Consider the following 20,210-nt stretch of genomic DNA (forward strand, 5'->3'; position numbering starts at 1 on the left):
CAACTCTTGCACTTATTAGGTGTGTGACTCTGATCAGTTTACTATACTACTTTGAAGATTACATTCCTCTCTGTGAAATAGGGTAAGTCCACCCGTTCCATAGGTGCTATGTAGTTTGAATTAAATAACGTATGTACAGTAGCTGCTTCACAGTAGGTACTCCATAAATACCTCCTTTAAAAAAATCATTTCTTCTTTGGTGAAGACAAATGGGAACATACTATCTAAGGGGTTGTCTTGTTTTTAAATATACTGAAGTTTTAAGGTAGTTTGCATGTCCATCTAAGTGGAGGGTCATCAGAGCAGTGGTTTTCAAAGTCTGGCTCAGGAACTCCTACATCAAAATCACCATGGTGACTGGTTAAACATGCACATTCCTGCCCTTCTTCCAAAATTTCTGGAAAGCAGGGCTAAGGCATCTGTATTTTAAATAGCTCTCAGGCAATTTTTTGGCATGCTAACATTTAAGGATTGTATTACAGAACCCTATTCATCTTTGCTTAATGAAATAAAATGCACCATTTATTGTCATCTTCGATGGAAGCTTAAGATGGTTGTCAAAACTATCAAATTAATTTATTTTATACTTTTCAACTAAAGATTATTAAAAAGTGCCATTTGACTGCAGGAGAAAGGATCCAGAGAGAAAAACTATAATCTAGACCTGATTTCTAAATATAATAGTTAGTTGCATTAGGCTATATAAGTTAAAATTAATTACAATTAAGTAAAATCAAAATTTCAATTCCTCAGTTGCACTAGCCACATCTCAAGTGTTCCACAACCACATGTGGCTACTAGTTACCATACTGGATGGTGAAGGATAAAGATTTCTATCGTCACAGAGAGTTCTATTTCATAGTGCTGATCTCTAGGACACCATTTCCCAGCTTGACTCAAATATACTATTTTTTCAATTAACCAGATGCATTTGATATAGAAAAATTTAAGTTTTTTACTTTGCCAGAAACAAATGCAGAAATGATGAATAGACCTTCCTGCCTTTTCTGCAACCCTTCCTCCCCTTCGCCCCAAACCAAAACTCGTTGTAGCCTTTTTGCCTTGTTGCCTATTTAACCCTTTATCAACTGCATGCTTGCAATTCAGTGGCTCTCTTTATGTACCCTTCTCACAAAAGACAACTTCCACAGGAGAACTGTGCTGATGGGGAGGCTCTACCCAGATAAAATTTCCCTGGATGGCTCGCCGACAATAAAGGTGCAGGGTTAACTATGTCTGTTCTGTGGGCTGTAAGCTGCTGGGTTGGGCTCCTGGGAGGGTGGGAATCTCATGGTTCTTCCTGTAGGAGCTTCTTTCTCCAGTGATCCACCTCTTCCTCTACCCCCCAGATGGTTTTCCTGTTAACCCTTCCCCTTTCCCCCTGCTGGTGAATTTGTGTTGTAAGCGCAGGTGTTCAGTGCTGGGGTAGAAGCTGGGGGGCAAGAACAAACTGGGGAGGTGGCGCAGTTCTAAAATCTCCTTTCTTTGTGACTTTTTTTCTACCTCAAGACCTGCTACCAGAGAATTAGGAAGCACAAAACAATTTGAACCCCACCACCCCCGAATCAACTATAATCCCACCACCCAGATAAAAGCTCTGTTGGTACTGCGGTGTTTATCTGTCTTTTCTCTATGTGATGACAATTCAGATCATAGTTTACATTTCTAAATATTCAGCTTTTTTCCCACTTACCACTATATTATGAAATTTTCCTTTAACATTATAGTCTTTGAAAGCAAACTTTATTAATATAGATGTCCCATAATTTACTTTACTGTTGCCCTCATGTTAAAGTTGATTCCTGTATTTTTCTTTAGAGATAATGTGACATCTATCAATGTATATAAATTTTGTGCATCTCTCTGAGTAGTAAGAAAAAAAAAAACGCAGAAAGAATTTTAGGTGAACGGGTATTAATGTACTTGATATAGTTCCAAACTATCTTCTAGAAAGGTTGTAGCCATTTATACTCCCATAAATAGAAAATGTGAGTGTCCCACTTCACCTTCTAAAACTGGGTGATAGCTTAAAAACATCTATGCTAATTTGCTATAAAAATATTATATAAATTTTAGTTTTATTGGTATTCCTTAAACTATTGAGGCTTAACAGCTTTCATGCTTGTTGGGCATCTCTATTTTTTTCTTTTCTAAACAATGTGTCCTTTGTCTGTTTATTGAATTGAGGGTGGCTTTTCCTTTGTTTTTTGTACATTCTTCCAATTGTTTTATGAAGCCTGGTCTAGGGCTCTTTGATCCAGCACCCATTCTTATGAAAGTGACTCTTTGGGAGAAATCCATCCTCTCTCCTTACCCTCTTTCAGCTCCCCGTGCTCTCCGTTGTTCATCTCTTTCCCTATCAGACCCTGATCTCAAATGTCATCTATGGCAGTCTGTTCCACCTTAGTGGGATTTTAAATCACCTAATCATTCAATGGAACACTCACTTATACTTCATCTCTCCTTATACAACTAAAGGCCATAGCTTTTGTCAAAGATATCTGAAGCCTCAAATAGGAAGTCGTGGGAGACCTCTGGGAGTGGAGGACCTCAGACACCACCATGCCAGCCTTCTCTGCCCACCTGTGAGACCAGTCCTAGAGTCCCAGTGCTGTCACCACAAAAAAATAAGCTAAATTCAAGAACTCATGACGACTCAACTCATCCCTGGAGACAAACAATAAGAGAACATGAATGAGAAAGAATAAGGTATTACTGGAAGATAGAGTTATTTTTAGAAAGAGAACAATTGCAAGAAAAGCCAAAATTAATTATAAATGAAAAACCAAAAGTTACTGACAAAGCGTTCATAGTTTGCTCATAACTTTTCTTAAAATTTGAACTTTTCTTGCATCTGTCTTTAAAGCTGCTATTTCTCAATTAGGTATTTAGAAACCTAAGACAGATATTTCTAAAAATTCTCAGTTGAAGATTATTTAATTTGATTTAAAAAGGTAAATAAAAAAATACCTTACCTTTGAAACTAGAAGTGAAATGATTTCTTTTACAGTGTTGTCAATCAAATCATCTATTTTCGAATGGTACTGCTGCTAGATATTAAAAGACAATGATGCAAAAAAAAAGACAATGATGCATTAGTTGATGTGGACACAAAACTTTTGTCGTACGTCATAAATGTTTTAAAGCTACTAGTTATGGCACATCCGATTTATACAAAATGGCCATTTTGCACATTAGAACAAAACCTTGAAAACGATCCACCCAATCAACAGTTTTTACATTGTGGGGTTTGAAAATTTTCCCATGTGCTCTGTTGAGTGAAGCAGCTAATGGGGTTATTATATAGCTGAATTGAGTTCTTATTCTTATTCAGCAGGAGGAATGTGAAGGATACTTTTTGTCTTCTTCTCTATAATTAAGGTGGCCGTGTATTTTTCTAAAGGGTTGGTTTAGCTGGAGAAGCAAAAAGACTGGAAAAAGATTTAATTAATACAGCATTTCATGTCTGACAACTCTCATTCATAAGTTATTTTAAATGTGCTCTAGAAATAAAATGAGCTCCCAATTGTTCACACTGAAAGGACCTTTTTTGTCAGCACAGGGAACCGCAGTTTATACAATTCTTACAATATGCTCAAGCAAGGGCAAAATTAAAATTTCATCAACAAAGGTGATAGATGGTAACAAATTAATAGGCCATAAAAGGTATAATGAAACGGCACTCACTCCCCATAGTTTTATTACTGCTTCCTCTGAAAAAGACGCCTTTAAGTAAATGCAAAAAAGATGTATTTAAAATAAACCTGAAAGACTCTTTTTCTGCTTTCTTTAGAGAATACTAGAGAGTCCCCTTCTTAAACTAGCAGGAGCTTCGGGCTTTGACAGCGTGTGAAGGCACACTTCACAGAGAATGTGACTTGTAAAGACTAACCCTATCTTGATGGTTCAAGGCTTCTTGCAACAGCTAACATAATGCACAGAGTAAAAGTACTCAGGTCAGTATAAATATTAGACCAACTTAACAGCTGCTGGGTGAATGGTTTCCAAAGATGTAAGTTTTTGAAAGCTATTTTTTCTTCTGAAAACATGTCTCAAAGTTTCCACACACAACAAAACATCAACTTAGGTCTGTGTTGGAATACGCAGGAATGAGGTCTCCCCACAGGCTCTGACAGTTACAAGCCATCATTTACCTGTGCAAATAATGAAGAAAGGAAGCATAATTTTGGAGTATGTGAATTATTTTCTTTTCCTGCTTGTGTGTGTGTATGCATGTGTGTGTTGACAAGTGGTCTAAAATTAAGCACACATATATGAACAAGGAAATTTCTAGGCATGTATTCCACTCAGTGAAACAAAATACTAAGCGTCCATCTCACGTAAAGCCTTACTGATCCTCAAATTTGTGCTCCCGAAAGGACAAACAGAACGGAAACCTAGATGGGGGATTTCTACTGCTGTAGTACTGACACTTTTGCTTTCAGGACAGCTTGAAGAGAAGGAAAGGAGAAGAAAACAAAGAAAAGCAAGGCAGAAGAGGAAGAACCTGAAAAACCTGGCTGGTAGTTGAGATGTCCAGGAAGCCCCCCACAGATACAGGTACAAAAACATCACTCCCCCGGCCCCCACCGGCTGAAACTGTTCCAGTGCCTCGGCAGTGGAGGAGCTTATGCAAATGAGCTCAGCAGCTCTCCCTCCATGCACACTCTCTTTTCAAATCCTTCTCTCTCCAAATTCGTGTCTGTGTAGCAGGAAGAGCTAAAATAGCAGACAGAGGCTCCCTCCTCTTTGGGGTAGAATAAGAAAGGGATACAGGAGATGGGCTTCAAGCTTCTCTCATCCCTCGTACATGGAAAGTGCTACAGAACATTCAGGGGTTGAGGCGCCCGAACCTGCAAACAGTTCCGTCTTCTTAAATATGCCTTATCCTCCGTGTTTATCTCCCTTTGCCATAAACTTTATTTTTAACTCAAAAATAATGAAATGCCATCAGAAGGCTATTGGATATAAAATAGTAGAGCTTATACATGTTAAACTTTTGCATTGGACCGATTTTGGCAATTCTTAAAGTCAAGAGATCAGCCACTCAAGAGGCCATTTATATCATTTTTATCGAAAGGCAGGGAAAGCCACAGACTCTAGGAGCCATCAAATTCTCCTATAATACACATCTTTTGACTGCTGTTTTCTTTCATATCTAATCTAGCCAAAAGCAGAGATGGAGGGAAGGAGAGAGAGAGAGAAAAAAAGTCAAAAAGGAAGAAAGAAAATATACTGTATATCTTAAATGTGTTACCCAGGGGGCAAATCCAAACAGTATAAGGGTTGCTAGATTTTTTTAATATGAGATTTTGCTACTGTAAATTTATCTGATTAGCTCTGACTTACACTAATTCTAAATCTGAAAGCTGTTGGGAACTTCCAGAGTCTGCTCTAGCTGCACAGCTGGTAGAGGTGGTCTAGGAGAACTGTGGGTGGAAATGGGGAGGTGGCCTGAGAATTCATAGTTTACATACATATTCTGCAAAGAGAATATGTCCAGAAATGCCACATACAGATAATAGATAATTAGCTAGAAAACGTTATTCATTAGGGGATCCAGATAGCTTCCAAAGACAAATACAGACACATACAAAGACAGCAAAACAGGTAAGAAGAGAATTTATCTGGAGACATTTACATTTCCTAAGCTAAAATTAATAGGTTTTTCATTTAGATTAGCAGACCAAATTTTTGTTAAAAACTTGCAAACTTTTTCTCGGCAACCATAAAAGCCTATAAATAAAATTCCTCTCAGGATATTTCAAGTTGGATCAATGATTCTACAGACCAGGGTTTTGGTAATTTCCATACCATTCTTAGACTAATTCTCCCCACATCTGCCCTCAAAAGTAAACCGTTGGTGCCTTGCTTCTCCAGTAGATGACTCCGAACTTAGATTAAGATGACCGTTGAGGAATTTTTACTTCATGGAGCCCAGGGAATTCAGATCAGGCACAGGTCTGAAATCCTTGCCCCCCTATATGTGGGTAAATATTCTCATTTCACTGGACTGTTCTCATGAGGAAACACGCAAGAAACGAAGACTAATCAAATGCCAGTGCAATCCAGCATTCTTAAAAGATTTTGGTCCTTCTGTTGTATTGGATTGTTCTGGTAACGGAAGTATTTTACTGCAATTGAGAACAAATCCCACATAAGTAGGGGCCCCCGAGTAGCTCCATTAATGTGCTTTCATCTTCAATGGATGGACCATGAGGTACAGGGTACAGACTGCCTAAGGCCCACGCAGTCATCTGCTTTTCTGCAGGAATGGATAACGAGGATTTCTAAACACTGGTGGTTTTCTGATCCCCACATCTGTCCCTGAGGGCTTGGCCTGAGACTGCTGACTCATTACACACAGCTGTCACAAGAGCAGATCATTCACTCACTAATCACTCCATTAAATGCTGTTCTGGGCTGTGGCCCAGAGTGCCTGCATCATTGTGTGCCACGTAAGAAAACAGAATCATAATTTAGGAGCCCAGAAGAGGCTTCACCGTGGGTAAGGAGTTGGGAAGGTTTTATCCCAGCAATGACGATATAACAAATTTACTAGAGACTGTGGAGAGGTAATTCCCTTAAATTTAGAAAAAAAAGAAAAAATCTGCTACGTTTACCAAGGTAGTATATATTTTTATAAGGTTCCAAATTGTCTAATAATCTAGTTTTTTCAACAACTTTATTTGTTGCTTGCTATACAATGGGGTCCATTGGCTCACCTCTGTATGTAATGTATTCACCACTTTGCAATAATTCCAAAACTTGTCTCAAACACGTACAGGGAGGAAAAGCCTGTGCAATTATGTGCATATATTTCCTGGAGATTAAAAGCAAAGTATAAAATACTTCTTTTGCACTGAAATTCTTGTTTACCACTTTTCAGGGTTGCTAATGAGTTTTACACCTGCACATTTTGAACTATATTAATTGTGTGAAAGTTGTGGGAAACTAATTGTCTCTGGTGAGCAGGTACAGGTGCAAACATAATGAACAATAGCAGATTACTCTTCAAAACCCTCCTCCTATTAATGTAAAGAATCAGCTGACAATGCAACAATGTTTTGTCATTTGTGCCTGTTTTTCTTTCAGAGTCCTAGAGTGAGTTGTTTCTTACAGAGGAGGATTTTTTTTTTTTTAATGGGGGTAATATTTTTAAAGCAGTGACAAAAAAAATCAGTCTGCTCATTCAACAAATATTTATTACGTGCCTATCAGTATCAGGTACTCCAGTGTATGTAAAAATAAGAACAAATGGATACATTCAGTATTAATGGAAGAGGCAAGATGATTCTATCAACCTGATGAGAAATGGATGTGTGTATAAAGAGACTTAAGGCAATATTCCCAAGCAGACAATCAAAGGCTTACATCTGGTTATAGAAAACCAAGAGAAGGTGGTTATGAGCCATTGAGAGCCAGGCCAGCTGCCTGCTCGTTCAGGTAATTAGAGATAATAAATCACATCATAAGAGATCAGAGAATAATTACTGAACACTCTATAACACATACCAGCTACTTAATATGTCTGTATGGTTGTATGCTGTGGTATTAGAAACACATCGTTTCCCCCTGAATTGCTCAAAGAATGAAAGATGTGTACACACACATAAGTTATGGCCAAATAGCTAATGTTTATCTCTGGGTTAAAAAGTATGAAATTCACAAATAGTGGGCCTTCTCATTCTCTTAGAAGTTACTTAAGCCTTTCTGCTTGGATGAGAATTGTTAGCCCAGTGAAGAGTTGGTTCTGAATTTGATTCCCAGGTGTCAACTGTAAGACGTAAGATTTAACATATTCGTAGAGCACAAAAGCATTTGACCTATTAAAAAATATTTATTTAGTCAATCCTGTAGGTATAAAAGGTTTTCTTTTTTTTGAAAATTTTAGATTTTATTGTCTCATTAGATGTAATTTTTTGATAAGAACATGATTAAGATATAGTTCTATTTTTTTTTTAAAAGATTGGTTTGATCAAGAAACAAAGTGGTTCAGCAACTTGTGTTCACTGAATACCTGAACACTACAGAACAATGAACTTTGGGTGCATTAAAAATCAGTGAGAAATCCATAATGCATGAATCGTTCTGGAGAAGGATTTTTTTTTTAATTGGAGTATAGCTGCTTTACAATACTCTGTCAGTTTATACTGTACAGCAAAGTGAATCAACTATATGTATAAATATATCCCCTCTTTTTTGGATTTCCTTCTCATTGAGGTCACTAGTTACCTATTTTCCTTCTCATTTAGGTCATTAGTTATCTATTTCATACATAGTATCAATAGTGTACATACATCAATCCCATCTCCCAATTCATCCCACCACCACCACCACCTGCTTCCCCCTTGGTGTCCGTACGTTTGTTCCCTATGTCTGTGTCTCTATTTCTGCTTTGTAAATAAGATCGTCTATACCCATTTTTTCAGATTCCACATATATGTGTTAATATATGATATTTGTTTTTCTCTTTCTGACTTCACTCTGTATGACTGTCTCTAGATCCATCCATGTCTCTACAAATGACCCAATTTTGTTCCTTTTTATGGCTGAGTAATATTCCATTGTATATATGTACCACATCTTCTTTATCCATTCCTCTGTTGATGGACATTAGGTTGCTTCCATGTCCTGGCTATTGTAAACAGTGCTGCAATGAACACTGGTGTACATGACTCATTTTGAATTATGGTTTTCCCTGGGTATATGCCCAGTAGTGGGATTGCTGGGTCATATGGTAGCTCTATTTTTAGTTTTTTTAAGGAACCTCCCTACTGTTCTCCATAGTGGTTCTATCAATTTACATTCCCACCAACAATGCATGAGGGTTCCCTTTTCTCCACACCCTCTCCAGCATTTACTGTTTGTAGATTTTTTGATGATGGCCATTCTGACTGGTGTGAGGTGATACCTCAATGTAGTTTTGATTTGCATTTCTCCAATAATTAGTGATGTTGAGCAGCTTTTCATGTGCTTCTTGGCCATCTGTATGTCTTCTTCGGAGAAATGCCTATTTAGGTCTTCTGCCCATATTTTGATTGGGTTGTTTGTTTTTTTGATATTGAGCTGCATGAGCTGTTTGTATATTTTGGAGAGTAATCCTTTGTCAGGTGCTTAATTTGCAAATATTTTCTCCGATCCTGAGGGTTGTCTTTTCATCTTGTTTATGGTTTCCTTTGCTGTGCAAAAGCTTTTAAGTTTCATTAGGTCTCATTTGTTTATTTCTAAAAGGTTTTCAAACTGTTCCTCCTGAGGTTCTGGGTAGTACTTCAAGAAAACCTTGTGCCGGGGAGGAAGAAGGCTCCTGATACAGGCCTGCCTCTTCCCTGCCTCTGATGATGGTTACATCCCACACCATGAGTGGGAGGAAAGGCTCTTATCATGGTGGGCATGTCCCTCACTGAAATCCACATCTGGGTTCTTCTGTATGAAGTGACCTTAAGAGTTGCCTCCTGGTCCTCAAATTTAGAGGTTACCCTCATATATGCTATATGTCATCTAAAGCCCCAAACTCTAAATTCTTCTAGTATTAATGAAAGTATATACTACAGATATATGCATCTTGAAAATGTTAACAATCACTCTGCTTCTGAATTTATTTAGAATTTAAAGGAGGGTGAATTCATTTGGTTTTAAATAATCTTATCTTTAAAAATTTAAAAGTAGTTTGTTGATTCTTCAGCTTAACAGGGAAGAAACATTCCCCTTGAAACTATTTAAGGTATAAGTATCTACATGTGTTTTAATGAGTCATTGGGTATTGCTATGTAGTGTTATATACAGAAACCAAAAACCTGAAAATGGAATTATATTATTTTAATTTGAAAAGATGAAAATAAAAAATGTACACAAACAAAAATAATAATTCAGATGAAAATGTGCTTTTTTAAATAAAAAGAAACTTACCCACTGACTACCAAACTGGATCATGCCATGGGGGGAAAAGAAAAGATGATGAAGGAGAACATAAGGGAAAAATAAAGAAATGATGAAAAGGGGATTACCATGGGAAAAGATGCAATAAAACATCAACTTAAACAGATTATCTAAGAAAAAGAGATCCATTTCATCCAATCACCACTCTCAACAAAAATAAATCATGGGGTAAAATAAACTGTATTTCTGAGTATAGAATCAAACAAAATAGAAATCAAATTGAAACAATGGGGTATTTATTGAAGAAAAGCAAAGCCCAATCTTTAAGTACATTTCTACTTGATCTTTAAAAGAAACGAAAACTTTTGTGTAAATAAAATATTTCATGTGCTATTTTCTGTGGCCTGTTTTTTGTATGCAAACTCTGGATACTCTATATTTGTATAAACAAAGGAAGTAGCTTTCTAGCTTTCTCATTTGCTTGTGAAAAGCAAGGTTTATGTAAATACACAACACCTAAGCCATTAAAAGGTATATCTGAAATTCAGTGGCCACTTGTAAAATTTGGGGCAGTCTTTATATTAAAAAGAAGAAATTGACAAGAGCAAAGGATAAAGGGGCATTCCATTATTATAGTAAAGCTCAAACACTTGTATGGGGGAGCTTGGTCTTTTTAATCTAGTCAAGTGAGAGACTTCTAGAAACAGCATCCTCCTCCACCAGGGCACCCAGTGCTGCATTTCCACATGGGACATTCAGTCCACTTACCTCCTGTCCTCCATCCAGGGCACAGAGTTTGGTGCTTTGCTTTTTGGCATCGACTAATACATTAAACATTGTACACACAGAGGCTGGGATGCGCAAGTCAGTTGTTTTGCTTGCCTTTTGCAGCTTGAGTTCGAATGCAGTTCTTGTTCTATTCATTAAAACATGAATTCAGAGTAAGAAATTCTGACATATGTCCCACCTGTTTTTAAAAGTGAAATCAAAACTACAAGATGCTAATTTAAAACATGCAAATATGGGGTGTGGCATTGCCTGGGAGCTAGGAGGTAGGATGCTCTTCTTTTCAGGTGTCTCATATGAAAGATCAGACTGTGGTATTTTATATTAAACATAGCTTTTGCAGTCGCTCAAACAATATTTCTACCCAAATGAAGCTATTTGTTACATCTAGTGTGTACTCTTAATGGAAAAACTTCACAGTTGCGCTCAACTGTCTGAATGAATATCCAAGTAGAAAAATCACCTGCTTCTCTATGTTAAGGCAGAACAAATCCTCTGTGTGAGTGTTTACCACATCAAAAAAAGGACAAGTCTAGAAAACACTAGAACACCATAATCAGTGTGCAATGGAGAATGTGTAATTCTTTTATGTCATTTAGTTTCTCTTTCAAATACCTGAAGTTGCATTTAGGTTTTTTAAAGAAACTGCATAACAGGTAGTTTGGAAATGGTTTTGCTAAAGTATCCAAAGAATATCCAGAGATTTGATACATCAGAATCACAGATGACGAACGTGATTTTTTTTAAACATTAAATAATCTAATTCATGGCCTTGCTTTACAAAGCCATTAAACATTATTCTAAAGACAGGATTTTTCTCGCTTTAAAGAATTCAGGATTATTAATTGATCCAACTAGAATTTGTTATTCGCGTATGCTACCCTCATTGTTCTTGCACACATTGTGAACAAGGGCAATGGGGAAAACAATGCTAATTAGGATGCAATGCTGATTTTGTAAAAAGTATTAAAGAAAAGGAAAGCACATGTGGAAGAATCCAAAGCCTCATAACTTATTTCTGGTTAAGTTCTGAAAGAATGTAAACAGATACTTGGAACTCATCCGATGTGGATAGAGAATACCAGAAAAACAGGACAATTGATGGCAATGATCATCCATGGAGTTTGCCATGTCATTTCACAGCACCCAGACACAGTACATAATGCATAAAGTACTTAACAGATCTCCTTCCTATGTCTCAGGAAGTATTGCTTTGGGAATTTAAAGCACAGTATTCCCAGAGAGATAATAGCACAACAGAAAGGATTAATATGGTATGGGTGCTACTAATGAGGGTAATGGTTAGGAGACCCGAGAAAAAGTAGCAGGCCAATTTTATCAATTACATGGGTCCCCAGAATTCAGGTGAAAGGACCTAATGTCCGTGAAGTTTTGGGAAAGTGGTACATGTTGAAACCTTCCTTGTGACAATTATATAGAAGATACTTGGTGAAAAGTGGTATTTTGGGAGTTGGCAGAGTAAACAGCAACTTGAAAATACATGTCTACCTTTTGACACAGGCCTCTATCATATCACTGGCCATTAGTTTAAGTCTTTGCTCTAAGTGATGGGCAAATTCTTGTTCTGGCCAGTGAAGATCAAATACAAACATTTGCAGTGCATCAAGTTTCCAAAAAAGGTCTTCTGATGTTGCTGAGCCATTGCTAGAAGAAAAAGGAAAAATGAAGAACATCGTGAACTTCCACTGTTAGCTGCGTGGGTCACCAATACATTGTTTCTTCTTTTCTGTATCACTTGCCATCAAAACATTGTTTCTTCTTTTCTGTATCACTTGCCACCAGTGAAAAAATACTACGTAAAACCCCTAGTGATCAATATTTTCTTTGTTCAACCTTCTAATTTTCCCCTTTCACTTCTTCTTAATGAATAAGGCAAGGAGAACAAAATAGAATTATAGTAGTAGGGTTTCATTAAAAAGGGGTAAAATGAATAATGATTCTTTACTAAGGAAATCAAATTATATACATAGGAACAAACATCTTAAATTGTTCTTTACCAATCTCTAGGATAAAGATAAAATACACATTTCCTCCTAGAAATTCAGAAAAGTATGTTTTATGCAAGAAAATTCATATGACAGCAACTAGCAGCTTTATTTAACTCATGCATATGTGCCTCTGTCATCATGATGGCTTCTGTTTATCTATAGGTATGTAGCCTTCAGGGCCTTAAATTTCTCAGTTACAGGTAAAGGTGAAACAGGTACTGGGAATGAAGTAACAGGCTGGGTAGGGAAGCAAATCTTACTTTTACTTTGAAATGCTTTGTGCCTTTTCTCATTCATAAGCAAACCTAACTTAGTACCAGGTATGGTCTAACAGAGAAAAGATATTCAAGGTGCTCTCAGGTTGGAGCACCATCATATATTTCAGGTCCTTCCATCTATCTAACTGTGGAGCCAAGGTCTGAAATGCATTCACTACTATGGTAAAGTTACTCTAGGGACCATATTTTCACACCATGCGAGAAGGTAATTTGTGTCAGAGTATATCATATTTGAGTAAAGGATAATATTATTACTTTTCATTAAGCAAGTATACAGTCTAATAGGAAAATAGATAATTTGAAAATAAAATATTCCTATGTGTACTGAAACTTAATTGTAAAAGAGAACAAAAGAAAAAGAAAAAAACCAAAAACTGCTGTATGATTCATTTCTGCTTAGCTTTCCAACATTTTAACATATACTAACCTAAAATTTATATTTTAGGTTTGTAAAAAGAAAAATATTAAAATAAACTAACTTATCACAAGGGCATGGTGGAAAAATTTTATAAAAAAGAAAATTCTTTTAAATAACCACATTGTTTAGCTAAATATACCTTAATTAGCCAGCGTAAAAACAATCACCTCCTGCTCTGGCTAATTAAAAGCTTATTTCTGCCCCGCAGCGCCCAGCATCTTCGCTCCATCACCAATCTACTCTGCTTTCCTCCTCCCATTTTGCCAGTAATTCCTCATGATCTCCTCGTCTAGCCAAGATGTCCTCAGAGTTAAATTCTCAAGGGAACGATCACAGCAAAGCAGTGAACACTACCCATAGCACTTCCCTCACTTAATATCTCCAAACCTTAATATTCAGTGCCCCAAATGTATCATTAGTATATGTGCTGCCGAAGCGAGCACCCCAAATGTATCATTAAACAAAAGCACCAGACAACCATGCTGACATTGCTGTAAAAAATGTTTGAGAAAACACTATAGTCAATTTTCCATTTTGCCATTTATATAATAAAAAATAAGAGAAAAAAATCCTGAAGCAGAATCCTCCTGTACATCTGTAGTGTACAATTTAGGAGATAGAGGCACTATGTTTTAAGAGCTGTTGAATATAATTGTCAAAGAAGCAAATCTACTTCTTATAGTTTTTTGTTTTGGAGAAATATAAGTAACAGCACAACAAAACAACAGCAACAAAAGCCACTATTAAAACAAACCCCTCCCCCCACCAAACCCAAATAGTAAAGGTAGAATTCTATTAAAAATGGACTTTCTCATCATATGTGACAATTAAATCTTTATAGAGAAGATGGATATATGTTTTTTCTGTTCTTTGATGTTATGGTAAGATTCTGAATGATACATGTGCTTAATTGGGAATGTAATTAAGATAACAAGAGTTTGTTATAATTAAATAGATGAAAAAATGTAAATAGGTTTTCTCTCAAGCTGGCGTGTATAACCTGCAATTTATTCAGAGCTTTTTCATTTTAAAATTATTTCTAATCAGTGACCTATCCCTAAAAGTATTAGTAACAGATTAAAGAATTCAAACGTGAAAAATGGAGTCTGAGATCATTTTCTCAAAATGCCAACAGTAAACTTACCTGACTGGCATTCACTTCTAGAGTGAAAAAACCCAGAATGAAGATTTTATATACAGCGAAAGATTTGGAGGAGCACCTCTTAAGGTGATTTATACATTAGTATGTAGAGATGCATCTTCAGACTCATGGATAGTTTAGTATTATTTCTCTTTACTTTATCAGTAGTTGTATTTTTAACTCATTATATATGTGAAATGGGATTTTTTTCTTGCTATTTAATGCTTTATAAGAAAAGTTAAAAAAAGCTTTGCAATGACATCAGAACATTATCAGTAATTCTGGCCACCTTGACACAAAGCCTAGTGTTGAAAACTTTGGCAGGTAAAGATAATGGTAACTAACTTGTAAAACATATTTTTTTATTTGCCCAGAATGATGAAAGTAGAAGCACTTTATTTACAAAGTCACAATTTGTTATAAAGACAGGACATTCCTGTCCTGAGACAGGTTATTTTTAAAAAGGGGATCCTAATAATGAGATTTAGGGCTCATATATATCTCAAAGCTAATAGAGTAATTACAAAAAAATCCCACTAAATTTCACAAGGCAGTGCCCAAAACAGTGTTCTTCATTAAAATCAAGGATGTTAAACAGATGGGAAATGAAGAAGAAGAGGAGTTAAATTAGAAAACCATGTAAAGAAGTACAAAAAAAAATCATAAACTTAGAAAGGTTCACTATACTTCCTAGATAACTGAGGACACACAGACACCACTTGTAAAGCCCAAAGCATTTGCTTGTAAGAAAAAGATTCACATGTAACCTAATATCTTAATAATTATTATGATATAGTGTTGATGTTTAATTTGGAGAAAAACTGCCAAACTATTTTGCAACTTATCATTCTCTTCCTTGGTCTTTGTTTCTCTCTTTTTTTTTGATTATATGCAGATTAGACTGGGAATAGATCTGGAAGCAAAGTATATTAATAATCGGAGTGAGAGCTTTGGAGTCAAGCAAACCTGGGTTCAAATCTTGTCTTTGTCATTTGCTTACTGTGAGACACTGCTAAGTTTTGCCTTTTGACTTCTTTGTGACTTAGTTTTCTTAACTGTAAAATAGGGAAAGTGACATTTACCTCACAGGGTTGTTACAAAGCTTAACTGAGATAAAGAATTTGGCACTTTATATAACAAATTCTCTATAAATGGTAGCTAATTTTCTTCTTATAATTATTATTCTTTCTAGCTGACTTCATGAGAGACCTTGTGCAAAGCATGGGCTGTTATTGAGTTCATTTGATTGCTGTGAGGCTCATACTTTTGACAACCATACAGTTATGGGTAATAATGATGATTGAGGATAATGTAATAATAATTATAGTAATAACAATCATAATGTAGAATAGGAGTGGTTATCATCTATCGAGACCCTATGCTGTGCCAGGCACTTTCCACAGTTTTTTAAAAAATCCTCACAAAAAACGTCTTTAAGTTAGGTGTCATAACCATTTTAGGGTCGAGGAAACTGAGGCAAAGGAAGACTTAACGATGAATAAGCTGGGATCTAAATGTGGGGCTGATCGATTTCAGAGTCCATGTCCTTTTCACTTTAATGACTCTTGGTTACTGAATCTGCAACAGGTAGGCACATCACAATGTGGAGTTAATACATATGGTTTGTAATGATATAAAGATTACTTAAAAATAACAAGGTGCATCAAATGATATATGAAAGGACAAAAGAAGAACTTGTTGGTACTGAGAAACAAAGGACAACCCGTTCTCTGCAACCTGCATTATTGTTTCTTTAAAGGTGAGACTAAGATTAAAGCAGAAAAAGATTATGTTCTTGAAACTGTTCTTACAAAGGTTTTTCTACATATACAAGATAGATCAAGTGGCAGTAACAAAGCTGGAGCCAACTAAGGATCCTGGACATACATACCTACCGTTAACCACACTGCTTGTCTGAATATGGAGAACTCTGGTTATACCACTTAGACTAGAGTCTACAACCTGGGTCACAAAATGACCCTTGCCCCACAGATTACATATGAACGACATCAAACCAGTGGGTATTTTTTTTAAAAAATCTACATTATTTATCATTGATATGCTAAGCTTAGCTTAATAGCTTCAAAAACTCAAAACAAATAAAACCAAACATAGTATTCCTCAACCAATGGTGACAAATGCCATGCAATCTAAAGACATCTGCACAGAATACAGCCCAGGCCATGCACCAGCTAACACACCACCAGGAAATAAGTGAGGGATACACACGTGGACTCATATAAAGAAGCCATCCACGAAGGAGTAGAAAAGCTAGGAATCTGTGGAAGATTAAGAGGCAGACTTGGAACTTTTGGAAGAGCTACATTGGGAAGACTGTTGGCGATATTCCTGTAAAGAAACAAACAACGTGGGAAGGGACCACCATAAGCAATAACTACAGATGGCCACGTGTAAAGTCATAAGGTCAGGATAGAAGAGACAGGGGCTCTGTGGACACTAGGCAAGATACCTACTTGACAGGCTGCCATGTCTCTTGCTCAAAACCTCTGTGAATTGACTGGGCGATGGAGGACTCCATGAGATCCACGTAGCGGACAACCAAGGGCACAAAGATTTCTTGCAAGTGTTTGTGAAATTTTCCATTACATAGAAGTGCTGAAACAGTCAAGCAGAAACAGTGTTTGTCAGAGGGATAATATCAGGCATTTGGAAAATATGGACGAAAAACTTTTCTGGAAAGAGTCTGACACAGAACCAATAAAATACAGAGGTCTGGCCCCTCATATTGGATATCGTGTCATGAAAATTGATCAAGAAGTACAATTGACCTCTTATATATGGCTGTCAAAACCAGAGATAGATTATATCTCTATAAAATGTTCCTGCCAGGTGGTATGGTTTTATTTTCTAAGAGGTTTAGCACACGAGGCATTTGACCACTTGCTGGAGATTCAAGGGAGCTGCCAAATTCCCTGAAGGTCTTGATACGTGTAAATACAGCAATTAAACAGAGTTAGAATACCTGTGGTATGCTGTGTATCACAGAAGAGCTAAACCTGTTCAATTCTAAGAGATAAGCTTGATTGCTTCTAAGAGATACACTAGTTTAATTCAGCAGGAGGGTGACCGTAGCCTTGGGAATGTCTATTCTGCTTCATGAACTTTTTAGTTATTTGTGGATTTTCTTCTTAGGCATTTACTTTTTCACATGGGTATTAAAAAAGTCAGCATATCACATGCATTTTTTAGTTGTCCATTAGTCTTCACTGAATTGTGATATAGGACATCCAACCTGAAGCCTTTGCAGAAGTCTAAGAATTTGCACTACTAGGACAGGACTGCTGGACAAGATGCACTTACCTCCACTAAAAGATGGCTGCTTTCTATGCACAGGTCATAGTTTTATTAGAACACAGGTCAGTGCTGTAGACTGAATGTGTCTCTCCCAAATTCATATGTTGAAATCCTAACTCCCAGTATGATGGTATAGGAGATGGGATCTTTGGGAGGTGATCAGGTCTAGGGCAGAGCCCTCAAGAACAGGATTAGGATCCTTATCAAAGAGACCCCAGAGACATTCCCTTGACCCTTTCACCCTGTGAAGATACAGTGCGAAGACGGTTGTCTGTGAGCCAGGAAATCTAGCTCTCCCCAGACACTGAATCTGCTAGTGCTTTGATCTTAGACTTCCCAGCCTCCAGAACTATAAGAAATAAATTTCTGTTATTTATAAGCCACACAGTCTATGGTATTTTATTGTTGTAGCCCGAACTAAGATAGTATGGGTCTAAGTTGCACCATGAAAGAATAGAGAATCTTTAGGAAAACACTAAGTAACGCTAGTAATCATCAACAAAGAATTTGTAATTTTTTAGATGACGGTACATATTTCTCAAGCGAACATCCTAAACCCAGTTGTGATTTCTTTTAATAACCTTCAAAGTGAAAACGTGTTCATTTAAAAATATACTCTGTGGTTAGGAAAGGTATTTCTTAAGAGATGGTATTTTAATTGAGCCGAAATGATAGGGGAGCCCTCCGCGGCATGTGGGATCTTCCCGGACCGGGGCACAAACCCGTGTCCCCTGCATCGGCAGGCAGACTCTCAACCACTGAACCACCAGGGAAGCCCGCACCAATGTTTTAAGAAAGGAATGAGTGGGTGTGTTTCTAGAAAAACGAGAAAGCCAGTGTGGCAGAAGCTGAGTGAGGGAGGGGGAAGAATAGTCCAAGGTGATGTCTAGATGGTAGGACATTGTGAAAAGGATGGATTTTGCTGGGGCAATGGGACACATTATTATTTTTATTATTACTAAGAGAGGAGTGACTTGATATGGTCTCTCCGGCTACTGTGTGGAAACAGGGTACGTGGTGAAGGGTGAAAGCAGAGAAGGAGGGCAGTACTCAGTTCTTTTCTGCAACAGACCAGCTAAAAGATGATGATGATGGTGGTGGTGGCCTGGATGAGAACGGCCGAGGTGGGAGACCGGGAAAAGCCTCTCAGTAATCCCATTCACTTTTCCTTTTTCCCAGCATGATGAATATGGTTAACAATAGCATACTACATACTTGAACATGGTCAAGAGATTAGATCTCAAATGTTCTTACCACTGCCCCCAGAAAATAATTGTAGGCATGTGAAGTGAAGGATCTGTCAACTAACCTTATTGCATTAAACTTTGATATACATAAGTATATCAAATCACTACAGTGCACACCTTGAACTTACACAATGTTATATGTCAATTATATCTCAACACTTCTATGGATTTGAATAGCTGTATATACTCATAGTTACTAAATTTAATTACCAGCACACTTTAATAGTACTGTCTTCATAAAATATTCAGCTAAGTATGCCAATTTCCACATAATCTTCTTCAAAACCTAAATAGTGTTTTAAAACTTGGGCAAAGAACGTGACACTCATCATGGTGGCATGAATATGAAAATGCTCACTATATATTACTTTAATTTAGTGATTCTAAAATTTGTCAGAGGCTGGAAAACTACAGACACATGAAAGTGGAGTAGGAATTATTCTAAGTACAGAAGGAAATACAATACTTTTTTTTTCTATCTCTGATATATTTTAGCATTTTTTTGTAGTAAAATAATCTTTTCTGGATTATCTATATGCTAAAAGATTTCCCATCAAAGTGAGAATGATAATCATATTTAATGATAAATGTCTTATTGAGGAGACTAATATTATCTTAATGATGTTTTCATTAGCACGAAAGGAGCTTTATTTATTCCTAGAGATTCAGTCATAAAGCTAGAAGGTACTACAGATCATGTAATTCAGTTCCTTTTACCAAATGTCACCTAAATAGGGATACTAAACATTAAGGATGAAGTATTTTTACTCATCTAAATCACTGTGGTACCCAATCTGAATTTATTGGATCTCTACTTCACAACTTTCCTCCATCTCTTCCTCCTCCTCATGAGCATTTTTGGAGTGTCAAACACTGTACTAAGTCCTTTATATGCATTCTCATTTAATCATCAGAAAAACCCTGTGAGGGAAGCACTATTATTTTTTTCAATCTTATCAACAAGGAAATTGAGGCACAGATAATTTAGGACACTTGGCCAAGTCATTTAGTCATTAGACAGTAGAACAAGGATTTGATACCAGAGCCCCCTCTTAACTTCCATAGATTATAATACTATTCTCCTTCAATTTTAGTTACTGTAAGCTATTATCTGTCTATCTATTCATTCATACATCT

The 20,210-nt window shown here is 36.7% G+C and overlaps 1 protein-coding gene across 6 annotated transcripts in view; it reads right to left on the bottom strand.

Annotated features, from left to right (window-relative positions):
- CADPS2 (calcium dependent secretion activator 2) overlaps nt 1–20,210 on the bottom strand; it is a 487,398-nt gene that overhangs the window by 47,648 nt on the left and 419,540 nt on the right. For 4 of the 6 annotated variants that reach the window (XM_081243760.1, XM_081243758.1, XM_081243757.1 and 1 more), the window contains 5 exons: nt 16,986–17,127; nt 12,175–12,330; nt 10,648–10,795; nt 9,910–9,924; nt 2,976–3,050 (listed from right to left, as the gene is read on the bottom strand). In XM_081243760.1, the coding sequence (XP_081099886.1) occupies nt 2,976–3,050; nt 9,910–9,924; nt 10,648–10,795; nt 12,175–12,330; nt 16,986–17,127 (536 nt within the window). The remainder of the gene's footprint in view (nt 1–2,975; nt 3,051–9,909; nt 9,925–10,647; nt 10,796–12,174; nt 12,331–16,985; nt 17,128–20,210) is intronic. The other 2 variants (XM_081243761.1, XM_081243759.1) reach the window with 1 other exon arrangement.

This window comes from Mesoplodon bidens, assembly GCF_964165515.1.
Source record: "Mesoplodon bidens genome assembly, chromosome: 9".
In the NCBI taxonomy this organism is placed as follows: domain Eukaryota; kingdom Metazoa; phylum Chordata; class Mammalia; order Artiodactyla; family Ziphiidae; genus Mesoplodon; species Mesoplodon bidens.